Source organism: Hemitrygon akajei, chromosome 7 (assembly GCF_048418815.1).
Source record: "Hemitrygon akajei chromosome 7, sHemAka1.3, whole genome shotgun sequence".
NCBI lineage: Eukaryota > Metazoa > Chordata > Chondrichthyes > Myliobatiformes > Dasyatidae > Hemitrygon > Hemitrygon akajei.
This window is the reverse complement of record NC_133130.1, coordinates 101,568,891-101,593,024: the sequence shown is the minus strand read 5'-3', so window position 1 is coordinate 101,593,024 and position 24,134 is coordinate 101,568,891. Positions and strand designations below refer to the sequence as shown.

Genomic DNA, 24,134 nt, shown 5'->3' with positions numbered 1-24,134 from the left:
ACTGAACCTAGAGAACTGGCGGACCACTCAGTCAGGCTTCTACCCTTTGAGTTGCTTGGCATGGGTGACCCTACCAAGCCAAAGCATAGAGCCCTGACTCCAGCCAATATAGATCTCTGGGTCATTGAGGCACAAAGCCCTCCAAACCACAACAGGGTTATGGTCCTCTTGGAAGAGTGATGTAATGCTGAGTCTTTAGAAGGTATAGGCCAGACTGTACCTGGAGTATCGAGAGCAGTTTTGGAATGAGCTGCCTTTCGAGGAGGTACAGAGGAGGTTCACAAGAATGATGCCAGGAATGAAAGGGTTAACAAGAGGAGCTTTTCATAATTGAGCCTCTTCTCACTGGAGTTTAGACAAAAGGGGGATGGGGGAATCTTAATGAAATGCCCAGACAGACTGAATGTGTATAGGATGTTTCCTATAGTGGGGTTGTCTAGGACCAGAGGGTACAGCCTCAGAATTGAATGACGTCCCTTTGCAACTGAAATGTGGAGGAATTTCTTTAGCCAGAGGGTGGTGAATCTGAGGAATTCATTGCCACAGACAGCTATGAAGGTCAAGTCACCGGGTATATTTAAAGCGGAGGTTGCTAAGATCTTGATTAGTAAGACCGTCAAAGGTTGCAGGAAGAAGGCAAGGGCATGGGGGCTGAGAGGGATAATAAATCTGCCAGAATGGAATGGTGGAGTAGACTCCATGGGCCAAACGCCTAATTCTATCCCAGTATCCTGTGGTCTAAGTTCTAGTCACTCTTCAGTATCTTGACCAAGGTTATTCAACATAATGTGAGGTGGATTGTCCGACTACAAGAGACACCACAGCAGAGCTCAATTTGGCCACTACTGACTTAGTTCAGAAATCTTCAAATCTCATCTACTGAAGTAGTGTTAGAATTCAGCATATTTGTAACACTTTCCCTTTGAATGGGTCAACAAAAAATTCAAATTTTGCATTTTTCACATAATGCAGATGCTAATATCATTTACTGTTGTCATAGTTTAATACTGCAGGTGGTAATAAGCACAGTAAGCAACTGCTGAGTTAGGTAACTGTAAATACTTGCACTGCACAATGGCACTTTTGAAAAAGCACAATCATCACTGTCTTATTCCATCTGCATAGCCTTCAACCTGAAGGCATGAATATCAATTTGTCCTCCCCTTCTCTCTTCTTCTATTCCCCACTCTGGCCTCTTACCTCTTCTCCTCACCTGTCTGTCACCTCTCCCAGGTGCCCCTCCTCCTTCCCTTTCTCCCATGGTTACACTCTCCTCTATCAGATTCCTTCCTCTCCAGCCCTCTACCTTTTTTACCCACCTGGCTTCACCAATCACCTTCTAGCTATCATCCTTCCCCTTCCCCCTCCTATACAGTCCTGATGAAGTCACGGCCTGAGATGTCAACTGTTGATTCATTTCCATAGATGCTGTCCATGGCCTGCTGAGTTCCTCCAGCATTTTGTGTGTGCTGCTGTGGATTTCCAGCATCTGCAGTATTTCTCATGTTTACGGTCTGTCTGCCAAATGCTTCTAGTACTAGTTTTTTTTTCTCTGTTGGGTATTTCAGAGATCATCGCAATGAAGCAAGAATAAAAAACGGAATTAAAAGAATTAAAAACTTGTACGACTGGATTGTTTTATAATTTTATTCTTAGTAATTAAGGTACACTTCAGTAACTATTCAGATATACGCTTGAAATTTGTTGATATAAGCTCTACACTTACCCAAAAAATTTCGGGGTAATCCCGGAGGTTAAGTAAGCTCTGGACAACGTTTTTGCGATCTTCCTCCCACTGCCGCTTACAAAACACTATCTCCAGAAAATACCACATCCAACCAATCAGAGGAACATAAGCTAGCTCTTTCTTCGCAAGTACTTTTGAACTCTACGCAGGGAAAAAAAGGTTTAAGAGATTACATGAATACAAGCTAGTGACCAATGAAGGCCAGCATTTCAGATAACACTCAGTGGCCACTTTATTAGATACATCTGCACACCTGCTCATTAATGCATGTATCTAATCAGCCAATCATATGGCAGCAACTCAATGCATAAAAACACACAGACATGGTCAAGTTGATGTTCAGACCAAACATCAGAATGGGGAAGAAATGTGATCTAAGTGACTTTGACCGTGGAATGATTGCTGGTGCCAGACAGGGTTGTTTGACTATCTCAGAAACTGAACATCTCCTGAGATTTTCACGCACAACTGTCTCTAGAGCTTAGAGAATGGTGCAAAAAACAAACAACATCCAGCGAGTGGCAGTTCTGTGGGTGAAAACACCTTGTTAATGAGAGAGGTCAGAGGAGAATGGCCAGACTGGCTCAGGAAGACAGGAACTCAAATAACCATGCTTTCCAAAAGTGATGAACAGAAGAGCATCTCTGAGCTTACAACACATCGAACCTTGAAGTGGATGGGCTACAGCAGAAGAAGACCACAAACATAATGAAGTGGCCACTTTATTAGCTACAGGAGATATCTAATAAAGTGGCCACTGAGTGTACGATCCCTCCAGGGCAAATGGAATGTAAATACTGAATTATGGAAGAGATGGAGTTGGGGACAATTTTCATGCAACCAACTATGGAGACAAGAGGAGGCAGAAAGAATCTGCTGTACAGGTGGAAATTAAGACAAAACTTACAATTATAAAAAAAATGATTGTAAAAAAAATCAGATGTCTAATTAGTGGTCCCCAACCACTAGGCTGCAAAGCACGTGCGAGGAAATGATATAGTTTGTCGATATGAAACGATATGAGTCAGTTGCACTTTTCCTCATTCCCTGTTACAACCACTGTTGAACTTGAACAGTCATTACACACGTGAGGTCATCAGTCGATCATTAACCTACAACTACTCGATGAGTAAAAAACAAATGTTGCTTGAGAGTTTCTTTGGAAGAGGTGGTAGGAACCAGAAAAGGCATAACAATGATGATAACGCAGAGACAGCTGAGACTGACACTGCAAAAAAATGAAAGCTTCCTTCAACAGAAACTACGACAAGTCGTACATAAAACATGGCTTTAATGTGACTTAACAATGAGGAAGAACCTGTTGCTACCACCTATCTTCCCTAGGTTTCCATGGTTCCAGGAAGGATCATCAGGATCCTGAAGAAATACCGGATTAATACCACAGGGAAAGCACTGGTTCCTTATTTCTAAACTGCTTCAAGGACTCTGTGGTTTGATGTTTTATATTCTGTGTGTTTTTCACTCATTTTTGCCGTTAGTGTGATTTGGTTTTTTTTACACATTGAGTGTTTGATGTTTTTACTTGAACGGGTTCCATTCTGTTTCTTTGCTTCTTGGTTGTCTGTGGGAAGAAGGATCTCAGGGGTGTAAGTAGCACAACTTTGAGAAGCCAATCTTCCAAACGTCTAATACTGGGAATAATATTGTGACAAACTTAGCTCCTTAATGTCCAATGAAACTTGAAAATGATCAATTGTCTCCTAAACAGGTAAACCTAATCCTGCAATGAAGACCAGCTTTGTGCATACTCATTAATTTGCATGATGCAAAATCACAGGGGAGTGTCCCTTAAGCATGACGTTACCTTAGTGTTAGCAACATCAACATGCTCCATGCGAAACAGCTAAACAAACAGAATAAAATTTACACTAAGTGTGATTTGAGATATTTACCTACTTTTATGAAGACATTCAACTTTATTCAGGAATTAAGTATGTAGTGCTGTAACAAATATGAAGAACTTGTGTGGTAATATTTATAAATAATTTCTCCAGATTTTCATTCTTCATTCATTCACTAACTGGGAAAGATTCTAAGTCCTGGATTTCCAAAATGGAATAGGGACAAACTCATGTTCAGAGCATCTGCTAATTGAAATCATGTGAAAAACAGAATGAAAGTAGGTGGTTTTGATATGTAGATACCCTTGTTATCAACTGTTTTACTCAGGTCCTGTCCTTGGTGACAGTAGAATGGGGATTAGTGGTTGGGGATGGGATTAAAAGTTGCAAAGTACCTTCAGTCGCCACTCTATAAGGCACACCTGCTCATTAACACAAATATCAAATCAGCCAATCACGTGACAGCATCTCAAAGCATAAAAACATGCAGACATGGTCAAGAGGTTCAGTTGTTGTTCAGACCTAACATCCACATGGGGAAGAAATGTGATCTAAGTGACTTTGACCATGGAAGCTGGGTTGAAAGTGCTCAAAGTGTCCAAAGTTGGACTGTGTTCAACAGTCCAAAGTAGAAGAGAGATTGCTGGTAAAAAGGTGATGGACTGTATATTATTAAGTGAGGCTAGTGATACACAAGCCAGTTGAGGGCAAACTGACTCACTTTGACAGCTGAAATAGGATCATTAGACAGGTTCCATTACTTAGCCAATGTAGACTCCTGGCATCAATTTTCAGTGATAGTTGTTCCCAGTTTGTTCAGTATTTGTCTACCTGGGCTCCAGCCAGTTTATTCATTTGGGACTCCCTTCCAACATGACCTCCAATACATTGACTGCTCTCAAGCGTTCAGTCATCGTTCACAACTTCTGGGGGGAAAAAAATTGCTTCAGACTTCTGACAGCCATGATCTGCCATTTAAGAAATGGTGTTCAGCTTTAACTGCACGTATCAGCACAGGTCACAAGTTGAAGTGGGCACGGGTGCTGTGTAATGAATTCTGCAGGGAGCACTGATAGTACACAGGAATCATACTTAAGGTGCAGTCTAGAGTAAGATTATATGCTGCCATCTCTGCATCCACTTTCATCGTCCTTTCTCTTGCACTCCCCCTGGTATCTGCTCATTCTGCATTAGTCATACAAATAAAATTCGTACTTGTACCAGTGATTAAAATGGAGTTTGGTGACAGGACTACTTACTAACAACAGTTTAGTGTTTGATCAAAGAAAGTGTTTCTCACAATTAAACGAAAATGTCACTGCCAGTTGCATTGCATAATCTTAGATAATAGACATGAGGCTGATCAACGTAACTCGTCTAAAAAGCACATGAATCTCAATAGCAGAACTATCCATGTGATTTGTTGCTGTAAAATAATTTAATATAGAAGCATTCATTCAATTCATACCTGGAATTCTTTATGTTGGGGCTGAAGTCATTAGGAGTCATCCCACCACACCCGACAAGGACAATTTACCTTTCTTTGTAAGCTGCTGTGTTGGCAGCAGAAACCTGCAGCCTTGATGTATTTTAAATCCAGTGTTTGCTTTCCAAATTAGCCTATTTTCTCAAAGAACGCTGGATGGAAGCACTAGTTTCTCACAGGTGTCGAGGTTAGACTTGGCCCCAAAGAGTAAATTAATCAGCAGCTCAGCTCAGGATTAATAACCCAACTTGAAATTAAAATAGGCACAATGTTTCCAAAAGTAGATGATTAAATAGAATCATTGAAACCTGCCCTTTCCTTATAGCATCATCAGTTGCAAAATGTTTAATTTCTCTCTCTCCCTTTCCCTCTCCCCCTTTTACTTTGAACACAGATTTACCAGTTCAGAGGCAAAATGAACGAGATACAGCTTTGTTCATTTTGTGCCATGTTTTGTACCTGGGTGATCATCTTTCCATGATCATGATTGTTCTTGGCAATTTTTTCTACAGAAGTGCTTTGCCATTGCCTTCTGGGCAGTGTCTTAACAAGATGGGTGACTACCCACCCCCCGGCCATTATCAATATGCTTGAGGGACTGTCTGCCTGGCATAAGTAGTCACACAACCAGGATTTACGATGTGCACCATCTGCTCATACGACCATCCACCTCCTGCTTCCATGGTTTCATGTGACCCTGATTGGGGGCTATGTAGGTGCTACACCTTGCCCAAGGATGACCTGTAGGCTAGCAGTGGGAAGAAGGGCCTTTGTCTCCTTTGGTGGAGACAAATCTCTATCCCTGCCATCTATGAGATACAGGTAACATTGATTAAAAAATTGTTGAAGGGTACATTACCTAAACCTCTTGATCTTTTAAAATCATGACACTTATTTTTTAACCTATTTATTATCATTTGTAGTAAATCTTGTTTACGGCTTAATGTAGTGGCCAAATGCAATTAAATCAATTTTTTTTTTGCATCACAGCCAGTAATAGTAATTACACAACATCTTGATGTAAAGTGTTTGACCACATGCTAGACAGAGTTTAAAACTGGAGTGGAAAACATAGCAGAAGCATGGATTGAATACATGAAGGTGCTAAATTCCTACACAGGAAGAAGATTTGATGCAAGATAATATCTAAAATTCTGAAATACGTTCCAGAACATTACTTTAAAACAGTACAATTTCAAGGAACAATTTAGAACTGATATAAAATGAGGAAGGGAAAAAATATCTGAGCTTACCCTTCTAAGGTAGAAGTGTGGCGCTGACAACGGTATTGAAGAAAATCAAAATGTTATTGTTGGAAGGCTTTACATTTGAAATGTACTGGGATCAATGTTCAAGCAAGCCAACAAACTAGGGAGGATTTTCAACCAAATAAGTTTAAAATAATCCTGAGGAGGAATTTCTTTAGCCGCAGGCTGGTGGGTCAGTGGAATTCATTGCCACAGATGGCTGTGGAGGTCAGTCATTGGGTAGATTTAAAGTGGAGGTTGATAGGTTGTTGATTAGTCAGCATGTCAAAGGTTACAGGGAGAAAGCAGAAGAATGGGGTTGAGCGGGATAATAAATCAACCATGATGGAAATGCGAAGACCCAAAGGGCCAAATGGCCTAATTCTACTCCTATGACTTATGGTCTTATAATGGGAGCATAGGGTCAAAACAAGGTAAGAGTAAAAGCAAGGCTACAGGGAAGGCAGTAATAGAGAAAATATGACTAACTTAAGAAATTATAAACAAAATATGACATCACGAAGGGAAAAAAACCTAGACATTAAAATGAACAAACTAAAGACTCCTGAATGTATGTAGCAATAAAACAGTACAGTAAAAACAAAAGTTAAGGCCATTAGATAACATGTGAAGATTACAGGGTAACAAAAGCTGTAATCTGAAAACTGAAGGCTATATAGTATTAGGAGTCTAAGGTGGAGTTGTTATTGGAAGCAAGTCAGGGGAATTAATAAATGGAAAAACAAGGACATGGCAGATTAATGAATCAAGTATTTTGCATCTTCACTGTACAGGACATGAGTAACGTTCTAAAAATAGCTGAGCTGGAAGGGAGGGAGGAACTCAGGAAAATTGCAATTACCAGCAGAGAAGTACTGAGCAAATTGATGGAACTGCGAGCTGACAAGTTTTCAGATCCTGATAGACTTCATCCTAGGGTCTTTAAAGTGGCTTGCATGAGAGCTGATGTGTTGATATTAACTTTCCAAAATTCCCTAGATTCAGGGAAGCATCCATTGGATTGAAAAATAGCAAACGCAATCTTTTCAAATCAAAAAGGGAGGGAGACAGAAAGCATGAAAATACAGGACAGTTAGCTTAACATTTGATTATTAGAAAAATGTTAAAGGTTAGTATTGATAATGTTAAAGCATGGTACTTTAAAAAAATAAAAGTAATCAGGAAAATCAACATGGTTTTGCAAAAGAAAATTCATATTTGACCGATTTATTGGAGTTCTTTGAAGAAGTAACTTCTACTCTGGATAGAGGGGAACCATGAATTCAATAATATTGGATTTTCAGAATGTATCTGATAAACTTGCGAGTGGAGTTTTGATTATGGTGACAAGATTGACTAATGTATTCAGCAAATGTGTGATAATAGTCTTGAGATTCATGGTGACTTATTGTATCCTGTACAATGCCCTATTTCAGACCAGGGAAGGGAAGATGTGTAGAGCTTGTGGAATCTGGTTGACAAAGAGAGTTCAGGTAACCTACACCATTGCTGAAGTGGATCAGGACTTTCTCCATGTCAACATTAGCATTTATTTTAAAAAAACCAAAATGTGTCCAACTCAAGATCAACAGGTGTTTTTTACAATGGACTGTGAGAAAACCACAATTAAATAGGTAATTTTTAAAATAAAACATGAACAGTAACTCAGAAGGCAGTAATTCAAAATGCACCAAATGATAAAAACACACACTTACCCCCAAGACACCAAACCTTTCACAGAAGTCCCATCCGCAAAGAAAATCGATCTCATAGTTATGGTTGAGAATAACAATAGCATTCTCTTTTCCATACTTAACGTAATTCTTTTGATCAGTAAAAAGAGTACATTCTGTACCTGACCACCACTCCAGCAGCCAAACCAATTCTGTAATTTAAAGGGAAAAAACATCAATTATACCACAAAGTTCATAAGTTTAATAAAATTATTTATTTTTGCAGTTCTTATTATAGCTAATATGCCAAACATATTACTGGTCATCATTTATATTTAAGTCCACCAACATAGCACAAAGCAATAGTTTAAACTCTCGGAATAGGCATGATACGAGAAAAAGATTTTTTTTTAGAAACCTGTTTAGTACCTGCAAATTTCCTACTTACAGCAATTTTGGGAGTCACAGTCGAACCCCAAGTGTTAAAAAGACTTTGTCAATCATTTAAAAATTTCAGGGAAGCTATAAAAGTGATATAGAAATAAAAATGAAATAGTGTGACATTATTCCAGTAGGGTGTTGTCTTGTTGGGAAAAAAGTCAATGCATACTTAATGAGCTAAGCATGAAAAATGGAAAACCTCTTATTCCCCAATGTTCTTAGCAGTGAAGAGATGAGGAAAAACAAGATAATTGTAATTCATTTAGTTCATGTTCTTGCCATTTTTACTGTGGAGTAATGATTTTTTTAGGTTAAAATTGTTAGAAATGAAGACATCCATTTCACCTAAACTGCTGGCTCAATCTCTTCCATCAGAAAACATGGCGACTACATTTAGGATGTGAGTTGCAAAGTTTCTATATACCACTTATCCCTAAAATGAGTAAAACTTCACACTACATCCATCCGGAATTATTTGTCCTTGGCACGATAGTTTCAGCTGCTTGGACATCATTGGGTTAAGTCTTATGTCCTTTATTAGGTAATTACTTAGAATTCAGCAGGTCACTTTTTTGGAGCAGGATCATAAATGGAGCAGTAAAGAAATCATGCTTAAAATTTTGACATGATTGGATGATAGTTATTTCACCAAATCTGGACAGAACAATAATTTGTATTTATATATGACTATTTATGATAAAACATTTCAAAGTGCTCAATCAGACAAAATATATCCAAGCCAGGGTGAAACATCAGCAGAGATAACTAAAAGCTTCAAAGGAGGCAAGTTTTAAAGGAGGATCTTAATAAAAGACTGCATTCTTACTAATATTTTGTATAATGCATTCTTTTAAAGAGGTTTAGCCACATGTAACTCCAAAGAGCTGAATCTGAAAAATCTTGGCACACTGCCCCTGTTCTCTATTGATAATCAGGAAAACTTTCAGATTCCCCATTGTTGACTCACTGATAAAAACATGTGGATTCTAAGCAGCAAGCCACACCCACAAAATAAGTGGAAAAGAAAAATTCCAAGCTATGCCAGCAATCAAACTTCTGATTGCCCCAAGGTTCAGAAGCATTCAAAAACTATTACAGATCAAGTGAACAAATTTAACAAATTTTAAACTCTAAGCCACCCACATATAAGCAAAACAAGACTGCAAATTATCTGGCATACAAACTCCCTCTCCCCTCACAGCTTCTTCCATTCAAATGATTGAGCTCTGGTACAGGTTTCAGTCAGTACCTTCCCCAGCTCTGGTGCTGGGTTGTCCTAAAAGTTCATCTTGTGGCCTTACACTCCTAGCAGAGTGTAGGATGTAAATTACAGTCATGGCTAAGAAACCACTGGCAGAAACGGGTTAGCAGGTTCAGGACTTGCGCCTATTCTGAACCCAATAACGTGAGAGTAAATGCTAGAGTTTTCTTACTTTCATAAGTTATTGTGTGTCATGTGTACTACTGTGCTTTACACCCTGGTCCAGAGAAACGTTGCCTCGTTTGATGATATACATGTATATAGTTAAATGACAATAAACTTGACTTCAATTATCTGAAAGTAAATCTGGCCTTGTATCTTTATAATATTATTAATTAAAGTATTTATTTTATTATTTTTCTTTAGAAACACTGCATGGTAACAGGCCCTCATCGTTCATCATTGTCACTTTCTCAAAAAAACAATCAATCACGTTTGTTAAATGTGACCTTGCCCACATAGAGCAATGCTGATGATCCCTAATTACTTCATGATTTTCCAGATACAATCTCTGAAAATCTTCAATAGTTTCTCTATTACCAACATAAGGCTCACTAGTCTACAATTCCATCTTTTCTTTCTATTGCCCTTCTTAAAAGTTCAAAGTAAATTTAAAATCAATATACATGCACCTAGTGGTCAATTTAAAAGACACCTACTTATAAGTAAGATATGGATGCATGGAGTCGGAGGAAGTGTATTGACATGGTTAGTGGATTGGTTAACCAATAGAAGGCAGAGAGTTGGTATAAATGGGTGTTTCTCTGGTTGGCAGTCAGTGGTGAGTGGGGTGCCGCAGGGGTCGGTGCTGGTGCCGCAGGGGTCAGTGCTGGGCCCGCAGCTGTTTACCATTTACATTGATGATTTGGAAGAGGGGACTGAGTGTAGCTTAGCAAAATTTGCTGGTGACACTAAACTGAGTGGAAAAACAAAATGTACAGAGGATGTGGTGAGTCTGCAGAGGGATATAGATAGGTTAAGTGAGTGGGCCAAGGTCTGACAGATAGAATACAATGTTGGTAAATGCGAGATCATCCACTTTGGAAGGAATAATAGAAGAGCAGATTATTATTTAAATGGTGAAAGATTGCAGCATGCTGTTGAGTAGAAGGACTTGAGAGTGCTTGTTCATGAATCGCAAAAAGTTGGCTTTTAGGTACAACAGGTTATTAAGAATGCAAATGGAACATTGGCTTTCATTGCTAGAGATAGATAGATAGATAGATAGATAGATAGATAGATAGATACTTTATTCATCCCCATGGGGAAATTCAACTTTTTTCCAATGTCCCATACACTTGTTGTAGCAAAACTAATTACATACAATACTTAACTCAGTAAAAAATATGATATGCATCTAAATCACTATCTCAAAAAGCATTAATAATAGCTTTTAAAAAGTTCTTAAGTCCTGGCGGTTGAATTGTAAAGCCTAATGGCATTGGGGAGTATTGACCTCTTCATCCTGTCTGAGGAGCATTGCATCGATAGTAACCTGTCGCTGAAACTGCTTCTCTGTCTCTGGATGGTGCTATGTAGAGGATGTTCAGAGTTTTCCATAATTGACCGTAGCCTACTCAGCGCCCTTCGCTCAGCTACCGATGTTAAACTCTCCAGTACTTTGCCCACGACAGAGCCCGCCTTCCTTACCAGCTTATTAAGACGTGAGGCGTCCCTCTTCTTAATGCTTCCTCCCCAACACGCCACCACAAAGAAGAGGGCGCTCTCCACAACTGACCTATAGAACATCTTCAGCATCTCACTACAGACATTGAATGACGCCAACCTTCTAAGGAAGTACAGTCGACTCTGTGCCTTCCTGCACAAGGCATCTGTGTTGGCAGTCCAGTCTAGCTTCTCATCTAACTGTACTCCCAGATACTTGTAGGTCTTAACCTGCTCCACACATTCTCCATTAATGATCACTGGCTCCATATGAGGCCTAGATCTCCTAAAGTCCACCACCATCTCCTGATTGAATTCAAGAGCAGGGAGGTCATACAGGGTATTGGTGAGGCCACACCTGGAGTACTGTGTGCAGTTCTGGTCGCCATACTTGAGGAAGGATATACTGCAGAGGAGGCTCACCCAGGTTGATTCCAGGGATGAAGGGGTTAACTGATGAGAGATTGTCGCCTGGGACTATACTCTCTGGAGTTTAGAAGAATGTATCTTATAGAAACATACAAAATTTTGAAAGGGATAGATAAGATAGAAGTAGGGAAGTTATTTCCATTGGTAAGTGAGACTAGAACTAGGGGACATTGCCTCAAGATTCAGGGGAGAAGATTTAGGACGGAGATGAGGAGAAACTGTTTTTCCCAGAGAGTGGTGAATCTGTGGAATTCTCTGCCCAGAAAAGCAGTTGAGACTTCCTCACTAAATATATTTAAGAAACAGTTAGGTAGGTTTTTACGTAGTAGGGGAATTAAGGGTTATGGGGATTAGGCAGGTAGATGGAGCTGAGTTTACGGACAGATCAGCCATGGTCTTATCAAATGGCAGGGCAGGTTCGATGGGCTGGATGGCCTACTCCTGCTCCTATTTCTTATGTTCCTATGACATGTCAGAATTGAAATGGGTGGCCACTGGGAGATCCTGTTTTTTTTTTCTAGTGGACAGAGTGTAGGTGCTTGGCGAAGTGATCCCCCTCGTCTACACAATATTTCACATGTGAGTCTGCTGGGGTCATCTACTGTGTCTGGTGCTCGCGGTGTAGCCTCCTATATATCAGTGAGACCTGACGTAGATTGGAAGACTGCTTCACCAAGCACTTAAGCTCCAGAGATGGAGTCAAAGAGACTGAGAAAGGAGAGGGAGGTGTCTAAATGGTCCAAGTGGATTTAACGGCAGGGTGGAAGTGGGAGGGAAAGTGGATGAAGCTGACAAGTGCAGCATGGGTGCGTGAAGCAGCACCAATTCAGTCATCAATGCAGCGCAGAAAGAGTTGGGAGCATTAGCAGGGAAGGTGTGGAACGGATGAGCAATAAATACTAGCCTTGATGATGACACCACATTCTAAATTAAAGTGATGTTCACTCCTTTTTGAGACTTAATCATTGGATTGAGAAGAATGTACCCCAGACTTCCAAAGAGGAACTTGTTGAAGCTCCATCATCATCTTCCAATTCCAGCTGGCTTTAAGAACTGTGAATTGAATTGACTTTAATTCTTACATCCTTCATGAGGAGTAAAAATCTTTACGTTATGTCTCCGTCTAAATGTGGAAAGTGCAATTTACAGTAATTTATAATAAATAGTATGTGCAACAGGTCAGTCAATATAGCATAGAAATATAATTGTATCAGTGTGAATTTATCAGTCTGATGGCCTGGTGGAAGAAGCTGTCCTCCGAGCCTATTGGTCCTGGCTTTAATGCTGCGGTACTGTATCCCAAATGGTAGCAGCCGGGGCAGATTGTGGTTGGGATGACTTGGGTCCCCAATGATCTTTCGGGCCCTTTTTACACACCTGACACTGTAAATGTGCTGATCTGAAGGACTGCTTTGTCTCCATCTTGCAAAAGCAGAACTTCTTGGTGGCCAAACAAATAGGCATATTTTTTTCCAAACTATTTAGCCCACTTTTTTATTAATTTAATAAATTAACATCCGCTCACTGTAAGATGATTAAACATTCAGTTGTTTCAAATGCAGAACTATTCATGAAGTAGAATTTTTTCATCTTCCTCAGTTTTTCCTTAGAAGTGAGGGTGCTTCCCTCCAGTTCTCCCCAGTTTTGTGAATTCTAAGGTAATCAGTGAGACCAATTGGGAACTGCAAACTCTTCCATAGATGGGCAGGAAGTGGCTGACAGGGCAGGAATATAAGCAGTTTGAGATGCTGCTTACACAGGGCTTCTGGCCTAGGTTAATGACCCAGAGGTTCTCAACAGCATTCTGAACGATGCTATACATTAAACATTCATGGACCAGTGATTCCTAGGTTAGTGGAAATGTTGTAATAATAATAACAACAATAACCACAAGCATCCTATTTTCTTATTTACAAACTATATCTACAATTGTAATAGTGTGCATCTTGCAACTAATCACCACTCACTTAAATAACCACAGAAAAGCAGAAAGAATCCCATAAGGATATGAAAGTGGTAACACTGTTTTTACCCCAAGAAACCAGACACAGTGGTCAGAATATTACTATTAATTCAAATAGTAGAACTATTTACTAAAGATATAAACAGGAACTTTGGATTAGATAGGTGCAGAACATTAAACAAACACAATAGAGCTAGCAGAATATAAAACAGAGCAGCAGGATAAAATACAACTGATGAATGAATATGAAACATACAAGTATCTGGTATACCAACAAGCAAAGAAAATAGGTCAAAGGGAAAATCTTCACAAGAATTTACTTCAAGGCCTAAGAAAATCTGTCAAACAGAGCCCAATAGTCAAAATATAACACTATGTACATTTGAACACACTTAGATTAACACCACCAAGGACAGGAGGAGGAAGAGGAATAACAGACATCAAAAGTCTACACAACAGTTAAGATAAACTTTTAAGGATAGACTTCCATCAACGAAACCAGGATTCAGCACACCACGCAAGCATATGCAATTCAGATAAGAAGTACACACCACTAAACTTAAATGAGAGCACAACCCAGAAAAATGAAGAAATTATCAATATAGAAGAAAAGTTAACTACTGGAAGAGCATGACCCTCCATGGAAGGCAATCTGAGCAAACTAGACATTGTCAAAGAAGCGTCAAATGTCTGGCTGAGAGTTGGAGACCTCTTTCCAGAAACAGGACCAGGGTGGGTAACACAAAATAAAAATAAAAAGTACATAATAAAAGACCAACAAATTCAAGATGATAGATGCAGAAAAAGCCAAGAGAAACTAGAGACAATCCAACACATTACAGGATCCTGCAGCAGTTTAACTCAATCTGATTACTTACACAGGCACAATCAAGTGGCAAACATCATTCACCAAAACCTTGCTTTAAAATACAAACTCATAAAAGACACCATACCTTACTGCAAATACAAGCCTGATGCAGTTTTAGTGTCAGAGATATCATGACTGATCCATTATTACAGATAGGACATACAGATAATTGTCTGGATATAATATTACAACTTACAAGAACAACTTACTTAATAGATACAGACACAAAACATACAAAAATCAATAAGTGAAAAACAGCAGATATATATTGAATTAAAAGAGGAAATTGAAAGACTATGGAACATGAACATGAACTATTGTCCCAATAGTAATCTCAACAACTGGTATCATCTCAAAGGCACTACACAACAGCATTAAACAATTAGGCCTACACACTGCAACATTTATGTAAATCTACAAAGAGCCAAAATACTAAAACACCACTAGAAGCGTCTGAAAGTTCCTAGCAACTGGGAAGTGGCTAGGCCCGTACCTCAGGTTTTACCAGCTTGAGCTGATAAAAATTAAAAATGAAATAATAATAATAATAATAAATTTCTTTCAGAAGGTTTTGAGCACATTCCTAAATGTTAATGCTCTAATGAAGGTCCCAAAACACCAACCATTTAATTATCTCCAGAGATGCTGCCTGACTTACTGAGTTCTTCCAGCATTTTGCGTATTACTCTGGATTTCCAACATCTGCACAATCTCTTGTGTTCCTAAGTCTTTTCCTCTGACCAATTGCTAATCCCTTCTCATGATAAAACTAGGAATACTGCATGTGTTTCAAGCAGGCAAATGAGATGGCCTACTGAGGCTAACCAGTTTCTCAATGTTGTGCATGCTGTCCTGGGAAAAGACACTGATTGTCATTCACTTGTGTTTCCATTGAATTGAGAGGACTTTGTGGATGCAGCGGTGTTCTTTATAATGCCTTAAGAAGCCTGCACTCAGTAGTCTAGGGCTCAGAGGCATATGGGTAGGGATCAGAGTCACTGTTGCTCAGTAGACTCCAGGTTCAATGGCAGCCTTTATCAGAGAAGAACACCCACTGTTTGCCTTTTAGTAAACTGCTAACCTTCTCATGTGCAGTGCATCTATATTGCACGATTCACAAATGGCAAATCAACTTAATTCCTCAAGAATTCAGAATATCTTTATAAATGGCCTTGAAGAATGATGCAAAGTGCTGCCGTTGACTTAATAATAGTGTACAACATGGCACCTCAAGCAATTACAATTTCGTCAGTCCACTTGATCCCCGTCTGTAGCACATTCTCTTGTTGCAAATCTCAAAAGAGCTAAAACAATAAGTTCTTTGAAAATAAAATACAGAATTCTTTTCAAATACTGAAAAGTTCTTTCCCCCACTGAGAAATTTCTCATTCTCTTATGCCCTGAGTCACTCTCCCACAACAATATTCCTAAAACAATTAGGTAAATGTTTTCTTCACTGTGATAAAAGATTACAATCTAGTCCCACATATCAGGCAATTGTCAAAATGTAAACATTTGTTTTCCAAGGTTAGGCTGATAAATTATGAAGGAGATAAAACTAATACATACAGTTGTACATTATTTTAACATCTCTTCTTTCTGAGGAGGCTGAAGAGAGCTGGACTTTACACATCCATACTCAGGATATTCTACAGACGCTCAGTAGAGAGTGTTGTAATGTGAGTGTTATTAACAGTAAGTTAATACTAATTGGGAAGCTGTCAGTAATGAGAGGCTGTTCCGGGGTTGGCGGGGGTTTTACTTCCACTCTTTTTATTTCCAGTATGCGTTGTATGTAGTTCCTCCACCATGCCGCACAAGTTACCTAAAAGCCTCTGTATTGTAAATATTGTTTGCCGTCCCAGATAAAGATGTTCTTTTGGCCATGAAATTGTTGAGTGGTCCTTTATTAAAGCAGAAGTTACCACATATTTTTGGCGTCGAAGTGAACTGGTTTTGTGGACGTGTTGGCACGTTTCAAACAGGAACTGCGAGAGGACGAGGAGTCTCACGTTCAGATGGCTTCGATCTGGACTATCGGTGAATTTGTTGAGGGAAACGAGGACTGGTTGGAATATGAGGAAAGGTTAGGACACTTTTTCAGTGCTAATGGAATTATTGAGGAGGCTAAGAAGCACTCTATTCTCCCGAGTGTCTATGGGGCAAAGACTTACAAGCTAATAAGGAACTTAGCCACACCACGGAAACTGGGAGAAATTCCATATGATGAACTGCTCAAGCTCGTGGGGAACCACCACAATCTGCAACCTTCTGTGATTTCAGAAAGCCAGGTCAGTCTGTGGCTAATTTTGTGGCTAAGCTTCGGCAGCTGTCGTAGCATTGTGATTTCGGAGCAGGGTTGGATGACATGCTCCATGATAGATTAGTATGCGGCATTAATAATGATGCCACACAACGCTGCTTGCTGGGGGAAACCCCACCGTTGACTTTCAAGAAAGCCCTAGAGATTTTCCAAGGCATGGAGATAGCTACTAATAATGCCAAGGATTTCCAGAAAGGACATGGTGGGGGGGTTGCAGTCAGTGGCAGTGCACCAAGTTAGGAGGGAGTCTAGTAAACAGGTAAAGAGGGTTGAATGTTTTCGGTGTGGAGGGACGCACTGTGCAAATGTTTGCAAATTCAAAGATACCGTCTGCCATGCTTGTAGCAAAAAGGGACTTTTAGCTAAAAAGTGCAGGAGCATAAAGGGTAAGGTTAAGCCTGGGCAGAGGAAAGCTCAACAAGCTCAGGCAGCCACACACCACCTAGAAGAGGCAGATGAGGAGGCAGCGTGTGCCTACAACATGCTTGGGGTGGAAACGGATGAGGAGCCACCTAAACCATATTATGCCACAGTTACTCTCAGGGGAAAGGACATTAAGTTTATAATTGATTCAGGGGCCACTGCATCAGTCATTAGTGAGGAGACCTACAGGAGGACATGGGGATCCAACCTGCCTCCCCTCAGATCATCAAAGCTCCATCTCAGGACCTATATGAGGCAGCCCATACCTCATTTAGGGTGTTATATGTGGATATTTCAGCTGGGGATCAGAAGGCTGAAGCCAGGCTGGTGATAGCTAAGGGCAGTGGGCCCAGTCTTTTGGGCCGCGATTGGCTTCGCAAAATCCAGCTCAACTGGCATGAAAGTAAGTATGCACACACGACGGAGGACATTCTGCAGCGGTATAGTAACGTTTTCAGAGACGAGCTGGGCACACTGAAGGGCGTGACCATGAAACTCCATGTCAACCCTGAGGACACACCATGTTTTTTTAAACCCAGGTCAGTGCCCAATGCCATGAAAGGTAAAGTCGAGGCGGAGCTGGTACGTTTACAGGGGCTGGGCATCATTGAGCCCGTCCAGTTTTCAAGGTGGGTGGCTCCCATTGTTCTAGTTTTGAAGGCAGATAAAATGGTGAGGATATGTGGGGACTACAAACTTACGGTGAATCAGGTGTCTAAGCTGGAGGAGTACTCATTGCCACAGGTGGATGACCTGCTTGCGACCCTGTCAGGGGGTAAGCTGTTCACAAAGCTGGACATGAGCCACGCCTACCAACAGCTGCTGCTTGATGAGGATTCAAAGGAGTTTGTCACAGTCAATACACACAAGGGATTATTCAAATACAATCGCCTGGTGTTTGGAGTGGCGTCTTGCCCCGCCATTTTCCAAAGGACAATGGACTCTTTGCTGCAGGGGATTCCACATGTAGCAGTCTATCTTGATGATATCTTGATCACGGGAGCCACGGAGGGGGAACATCTGGCTAATTTAGAACAGGTGCTGAAGAGACTCTCAGATGCAGGGCTGCAGTTGAAACACGGAAAACCTGTGTTCCTGGCTCTGAGTGTGACCTACCTGGGACACAAGATTACAGCTGAGGGACTTTGCCCAGCGGAGGACAAAGCGAGAGCTATCAAGGAGGCCCCAAGCCCCAAGAGTGTCACTGAACTCAGATCATTTTTGGGCATGGTGAATTATTATGGCAAGTTTCTTCCTGACCTCTCAAAGGTTTTGGCCCCATTGTACAAGCTGCTTCACAGTGATACTAAGTGGCAGTGGGGTGAAGAGCAGGAGGAAGCTTTCAAGGAAATGAAAGAACTCCTCCACTCAGCGAAGCTGATTGTTCACTATGACCCACACAAGGAGATCACCCTTTCGTGCGACGCTTCGCCCTATGGAGTCGGGCAGTTCTCTCACATGTAATGGAGGACCGTTCAGAGAAGCTTATTGGTTTTGCTGCACATACCCTGATGGCTACTGAGAAGGGATATTCATAGCTAGACGAAGGTCCGGCCATTGTTTTTGTGGTCAAACGCTTTCATCAGTACCTCTATGGACGCATATTCACAATTTATACGGGTCATAAACCACTGATGAGCCTCTTTGGGGAGTCCAGATGCATCCCACTGCTAGCCTCAGCCAGGATACAGCGTTGGGCTCTCACATTGTCAGCCTACCAGTATACTATCGTGTACAGAGCGGGTGGGGATAATGCAAATGCCAATGCGCTGAATCGACTACCTTTACCTGAGACGCCTGTTACTACATATGTGCCTCCAGAGACTGTGTTTTCATTGGAGAGACTGTCAGAGACACCTGTAAAGGTGACCCAGATCAAGCAATGGACAGAGAGGGACCCAGTCCTGTCTCAAGTCAAGACTCTTCTTTTACAAGGTAGGCCCAGAGTCGTGAAAAGAGAGGAACTGAGGCCTTATGCCAAACACAAGACCGAACTGAGTCTGCAGGATGGCTGCATTTTCTAGGGGGCGAGGGTCATCGTGCCTCCCCCTGGCCATTCACAGATTGTGGATGAAATTCATGAGACTCATCCAGGGGTGTCTCAAGTGAAAAACCTTGCAAGATCCTACGTCTGGTGGCCAAGAATGGATCAGGATCTGGAGAACAAGGTAAAATCATGCACGCAATGTCAGACCAATCAGAACATGCTACCACCAGCTCCTTTGCATCCATGGGAGTGGCCAGTCTACCCCTGATCTAGGCTACATTTGGACTTTGCTGGCCCCTTTATGGGGCAGATGTTTCTTGCAATGGTAAATGCACATTCCAAATGGATCGAAGCTCACATCATGAGCAACATCACAACCCTCTCAGCAATAGACAAAGTCAGGCAAGTGCTTGCAGTCCACGGGTTGCCTGACACTCTGGTCACTGATAATGGCCTGCCGTTCACCAGTGAGCTGTTCAGTGAGTTCATGCAGCAGAATGGCATTCATCACATTCAAACGGCCCCTTTCTACCCAGTCTCAAATGGTTTGGCTGAGCGGGCTGTTCAGATAGTGAAGGAAGGCCTGAAGCAGATGACAGGGGACTCGCTTAGTACCCGGCTTTCACATCTCCTGTTTAAATACCACCTCACGCCACAGACTACGACTGCACGCACTCCAGCAGAGATGCTGATGGGGCATAGGCCCAAGTCAAAATTGGACCTGCTGCACCCAGACATGAAGGCAAAAGGGAAGAGAAAGCAGGAAAAGCAGAAGGAGGGTCATGATCAACACGAGCAAGAAAGACAGTTAAAGCCGGATGACAACGCCTATGTGAGAAACTTCAGCAGTAGCAACAATCAGCAATAGCTACCTAGGGTTATTCTTAAGCAGAGTGGTCCAGTCTCCTATCTTGTCAAGCTGACTGATGGGCATGTTTTCCGCAGGCATCAGGACCATGTGTGCCTGCATCATGATTCTGGCTCAGAGGTAGACAGTTCCATGGAGTTTCCAATGGTGAGACAGACTACTGGGGAAGCATTTCCACCAGTGACTTTGCTAGAGGGAGAGACACTGGCAGCGGGGGCAGAGTCCCCTGAAGATGATGGACAGTCTCGCACGGACACAAAGACCCCTCTCATGCCCCCAACACCAGATCCACCCAAAACATCCTCACCAGTGATGCCTGCTGGGTCACCGAGGGTAGTGCGTAGATCGCAGTGCCCTCACAATCCTCCTGACAGACTGAATCTTTGATTGGATAGGTTTTTTTTGTTGTTAGATTGAATGTTGAATTTGCCACGCTTTTTTTTTTAGGTGTTTTGTATTGGTAACCTATTGCTAATGATACCACTGTTTTTATTTCCCAGTTCTTCTATAGTTGGGGAATGTTGGATTTTAAAAGGGGAGAAGTGTTGTAATGTGAGTATTATTAACAGTAAGTTAATACTAATCGGGAAGTGGGATCCAGGGTTGGCGGGGTTTTACTTCTGGTGTGCATTGTATGTAGTTCCTCCACACAGGCCACACAAGTTACCTGAAAGCCTCTGTATTGTAAATATAATTTGCTGTCGCAGATAAAGATGTTCTTTTGGTTATGAAATTGTCGAATGGTCCTTTATTAAAGTAGAAGTTACCACAGAGAGCATCCTAACAAACTGCATCACTGCTTGGTACAGAACTGCACAGCGGGGGACAGGAAGGGTCAATGACGAGTAGACAAACTGCCCAACGCATCACTGGCATCAGCCTGCCTGACATCAAGGACACGTCTGCAGAAAGGTGCCGGAAAAGGGCCAGTAACATCATGAAGGATCCCACACACCCTGCTCATGGACTGCCTGCCCATTCCCATCAGGGAGGAGGCCACGTAGCATCCACTCCAAGATGACCAGTCTCAAAAACTTTCCCCAAGAAGCAAGTCTGATCAACATCACCCACTAAGCCCACTCCTCCAAGCCCCCAACCACCATTACTTTATCATTTCCTGTCAGTCACCTTATAACTGACATTCCTGTGCCCAGAGTCACTTTATGGACATACAATCTATGTATATAAGCTATCATATGTATTTAAATTTATGACCTATTACTGTTGTTATTTTTTTTTCTCTGCTCAAGCTGGTCAAACCTGAGGTACAGGCATAGCCAAGCACAGTCATTTCTCAATTGCTGGGAATTTTTGGACTATTCCAGTGGTGCTTAGTATTGTGGCTTTCTGAAGATTTACATAGCTGTTACTGCTTAGCCCTAATTGTTTAATGCTATTGTGTAGTGCCTTTGGAATGAATGACAGTAGTTGTAAAGATTACTATCTGGACAATGTATACCTTGTTCATGTTCCAAAGTCTTTCAATTTCCTCTTTTAATTCAGCATATTTCTTGTGTTTTTCTCTTATTGATTTCTGTAAGTTATATGTGTTTGGAATGCTATATCTATTAAATAAGTTGTTCTTACTTGTTCATCCTGTGTTATGGATTGTCCTATCTGTAATAACTGATCAGTTGTAATATAATTTGTGGTATTCCGGCTTTAAAACTGGATCAGGCTTGTATTTATAGTGAGCTGTGATTTCATTTGTGAGTTTGTATTTTAAAGCAAGATTTTGATGAATAATATTATTATTGTGTTCTTTATTTTTTGTGCTGCACTGGATCTGGCAAAACAATTATTTTATTCTCCTTTATACTTATGTACTGGAAATAACATTAAACAGTTTTGAATCTTGAAAAGGACAAACTGAGCCAGCCATGAAAAATTTGTCAGGAAGTCAACTAACAAGACTACTTTCTTGCATAAGACCATAAGATATAGGAGCAGTCAGGCCATTCAGCCCATTGAGTCTGCTCCACCATTCTACCATGGTTGATTTAGTATCTCTCTCAACCCCATTTCCTGACTTCTCCCCATAACCTTTGACCCCCTTACTAATCAAGAGCCTATCAACCTCCACTTTAAATACACCCAATGACTTGGCCTCTACAGCTGTCCATGCCAATGATCCCATAGATTTATCACCCTGTGGTTAAAGGAATTCCTCTTCATCTCTGTTCTAAATGGACATCCTTCTATTCTGAGGCTGAACATTTGATCCTAGATTCCCCCACAACAGGAAACATCCTCTCTACATCCATTTTATCTTGGCCTTCCAATATTTAGTGGTTTTCAAAGATATCCCCCCCCCCCCATTCTTCAAAATTCCATCAATTACACATCCAAAGTCGTTAAGAAGGAAATCTAATTTCACACAGCAGTCAGTGGACGAACAGAGTGATTCAGTGGCAAGGAAGCATTGCACAAAAAGTTCTCTCTCTCTCTCTCTCTCCATCCCAACAAATTCATGTGCTCCCTTCTGCATAAACAGATTTTGCCCTCTTTCAGTACTGGAAGTCTTATCTAGTTTACTGTGACTACGATCCCTTGGGTTGCAGCCCCCTAACTTCTGGAAACATCGTTGATGTATCCAACCTATCAAGTCCATCAGAAGCTTTCAGATTTCAATTTGACTGCATTACTCAACTCTAACCTTTCTGAAAATGACAGACTCATCATCCCATCACTCAATGTAATAAAACTTCAGTGCATTCCCTTTATAGCAAGAAAATCCTTTTTTGAGTATAAGTGAGTAACATATCAGAAACAGTATGGCCTCAACACCATGTCCATTGTAGAAGTATATCCTTGGACTCGTAATCAGAACTGTTTGCCCTAATAATTGCTTGCTTCAATTGAATGTTTCTTTTCAGACACTGGTGTAGAAAGACACCCACATCCCTTTGTGCATCAACTCCACAATCTATCACCAGTTAAACAATACCATAATAATAATAATACTGAATTAAATAGACAGGCAGACAAAAGGGACAGCTTAGCTAAGCATATTGGCCGTCAATCATGAATCAGGTTGAAGAGCCCTTTATAGTGCTCTATGCACACATTATCCTGCATCTACCTCTTATCTGTCCACTCTTTCAATATGTCCTAATCGTTTTAAAATCTCTTTGCATCTTCCAAACTATCTACAGTCTCACCCAGCTTTGTTTTGCCAAACTTTGAACAATTACATTGTTCTCATACAATTTATTGATAAGGTATGCATAGGTACAGACTAAACACTCATCCCTGTAATACTAGTCACCATCTGACACCCCATTAAAGCCACGTTTATTCTACTAATTCTTGTTTATCAACCAATTTTCAATCCAGCTAGAACCCTTTCAAACTGTTTTGTTTAATTTTATACCTTAACTTCAGAAGAACCTGAAAGGTCTTCTAAAAATCCAAACATACCAGGTTCACAGGTTCTTAACTTTATACCCTTCACGTTATACTGTTAATGGTAACTACTTCAAATATACACACAAGGTTTGTCAAGCACAATTTCATGTTCTTAAGTCATCACTTGAAAAATGTGTTTTTTTTCAATCGAAGCAAATGGCTGAGAGTGGAAGACTGAAGGCATCGCGGAGAGAAGGTCGTTTTTCTTTTCTTTAACAGCTCGGGGAAAAGAGGCTAGACTGTGCAGGCACGTGATGTAGGGCGCCAAGGTTTAAAAGGGAGAGAAAAACTTTCAACAGTCTTTTCAATTGAAGCAAGAGACCAAGAGTGGAAGACTGAAGGCATCACTGAGAGAAGGTCGTTTTTCTTTTCTTTAACAGCTTGGGGAAAAGAGGCTAGACTGCGCAGGTGCATGATGTAGCACGCCAAGGTTTAAAAGAAAGACAGCCATATACAGCAGCCATCGTCGGAGTGGACTGAGTC

General features: G+C 41.0%; 1 protein-coding gene across 9 annotated transcripts in view; it reads right to left on the bottom strand.

Moving 5' to 3' along the window:
- The window catches only part of LOC140730740 (1-acyl-sn-glycerol-3-phosphate acyltransferase delta-like), a 184,663-nt gene that overhangs the window by 46,037 nt on the left and 114,492 nt on the right, over window positions 1–24,134 (bottom strand). For all 9 annotated transcript variants that reach the window (XM_073051576.1, XM_073051582.1, XM_073051581.1 and 6 more), the window contains 2 exons: window positions 8,058–8,227; window positions 1,727–1,888 (listed from right to left, as the gene is read on the bottom strand). In XM_073051576.1, coding sequence (XP_072907677.1) covers window positions 1,727–1,888; window positions 8,058–8,227 — 332 coding nt within the window. The remainder of the gene's footprint in view (window positions 1–1,726; window positions 1,889–8,057; window positions 8,228–24,134) is intronic.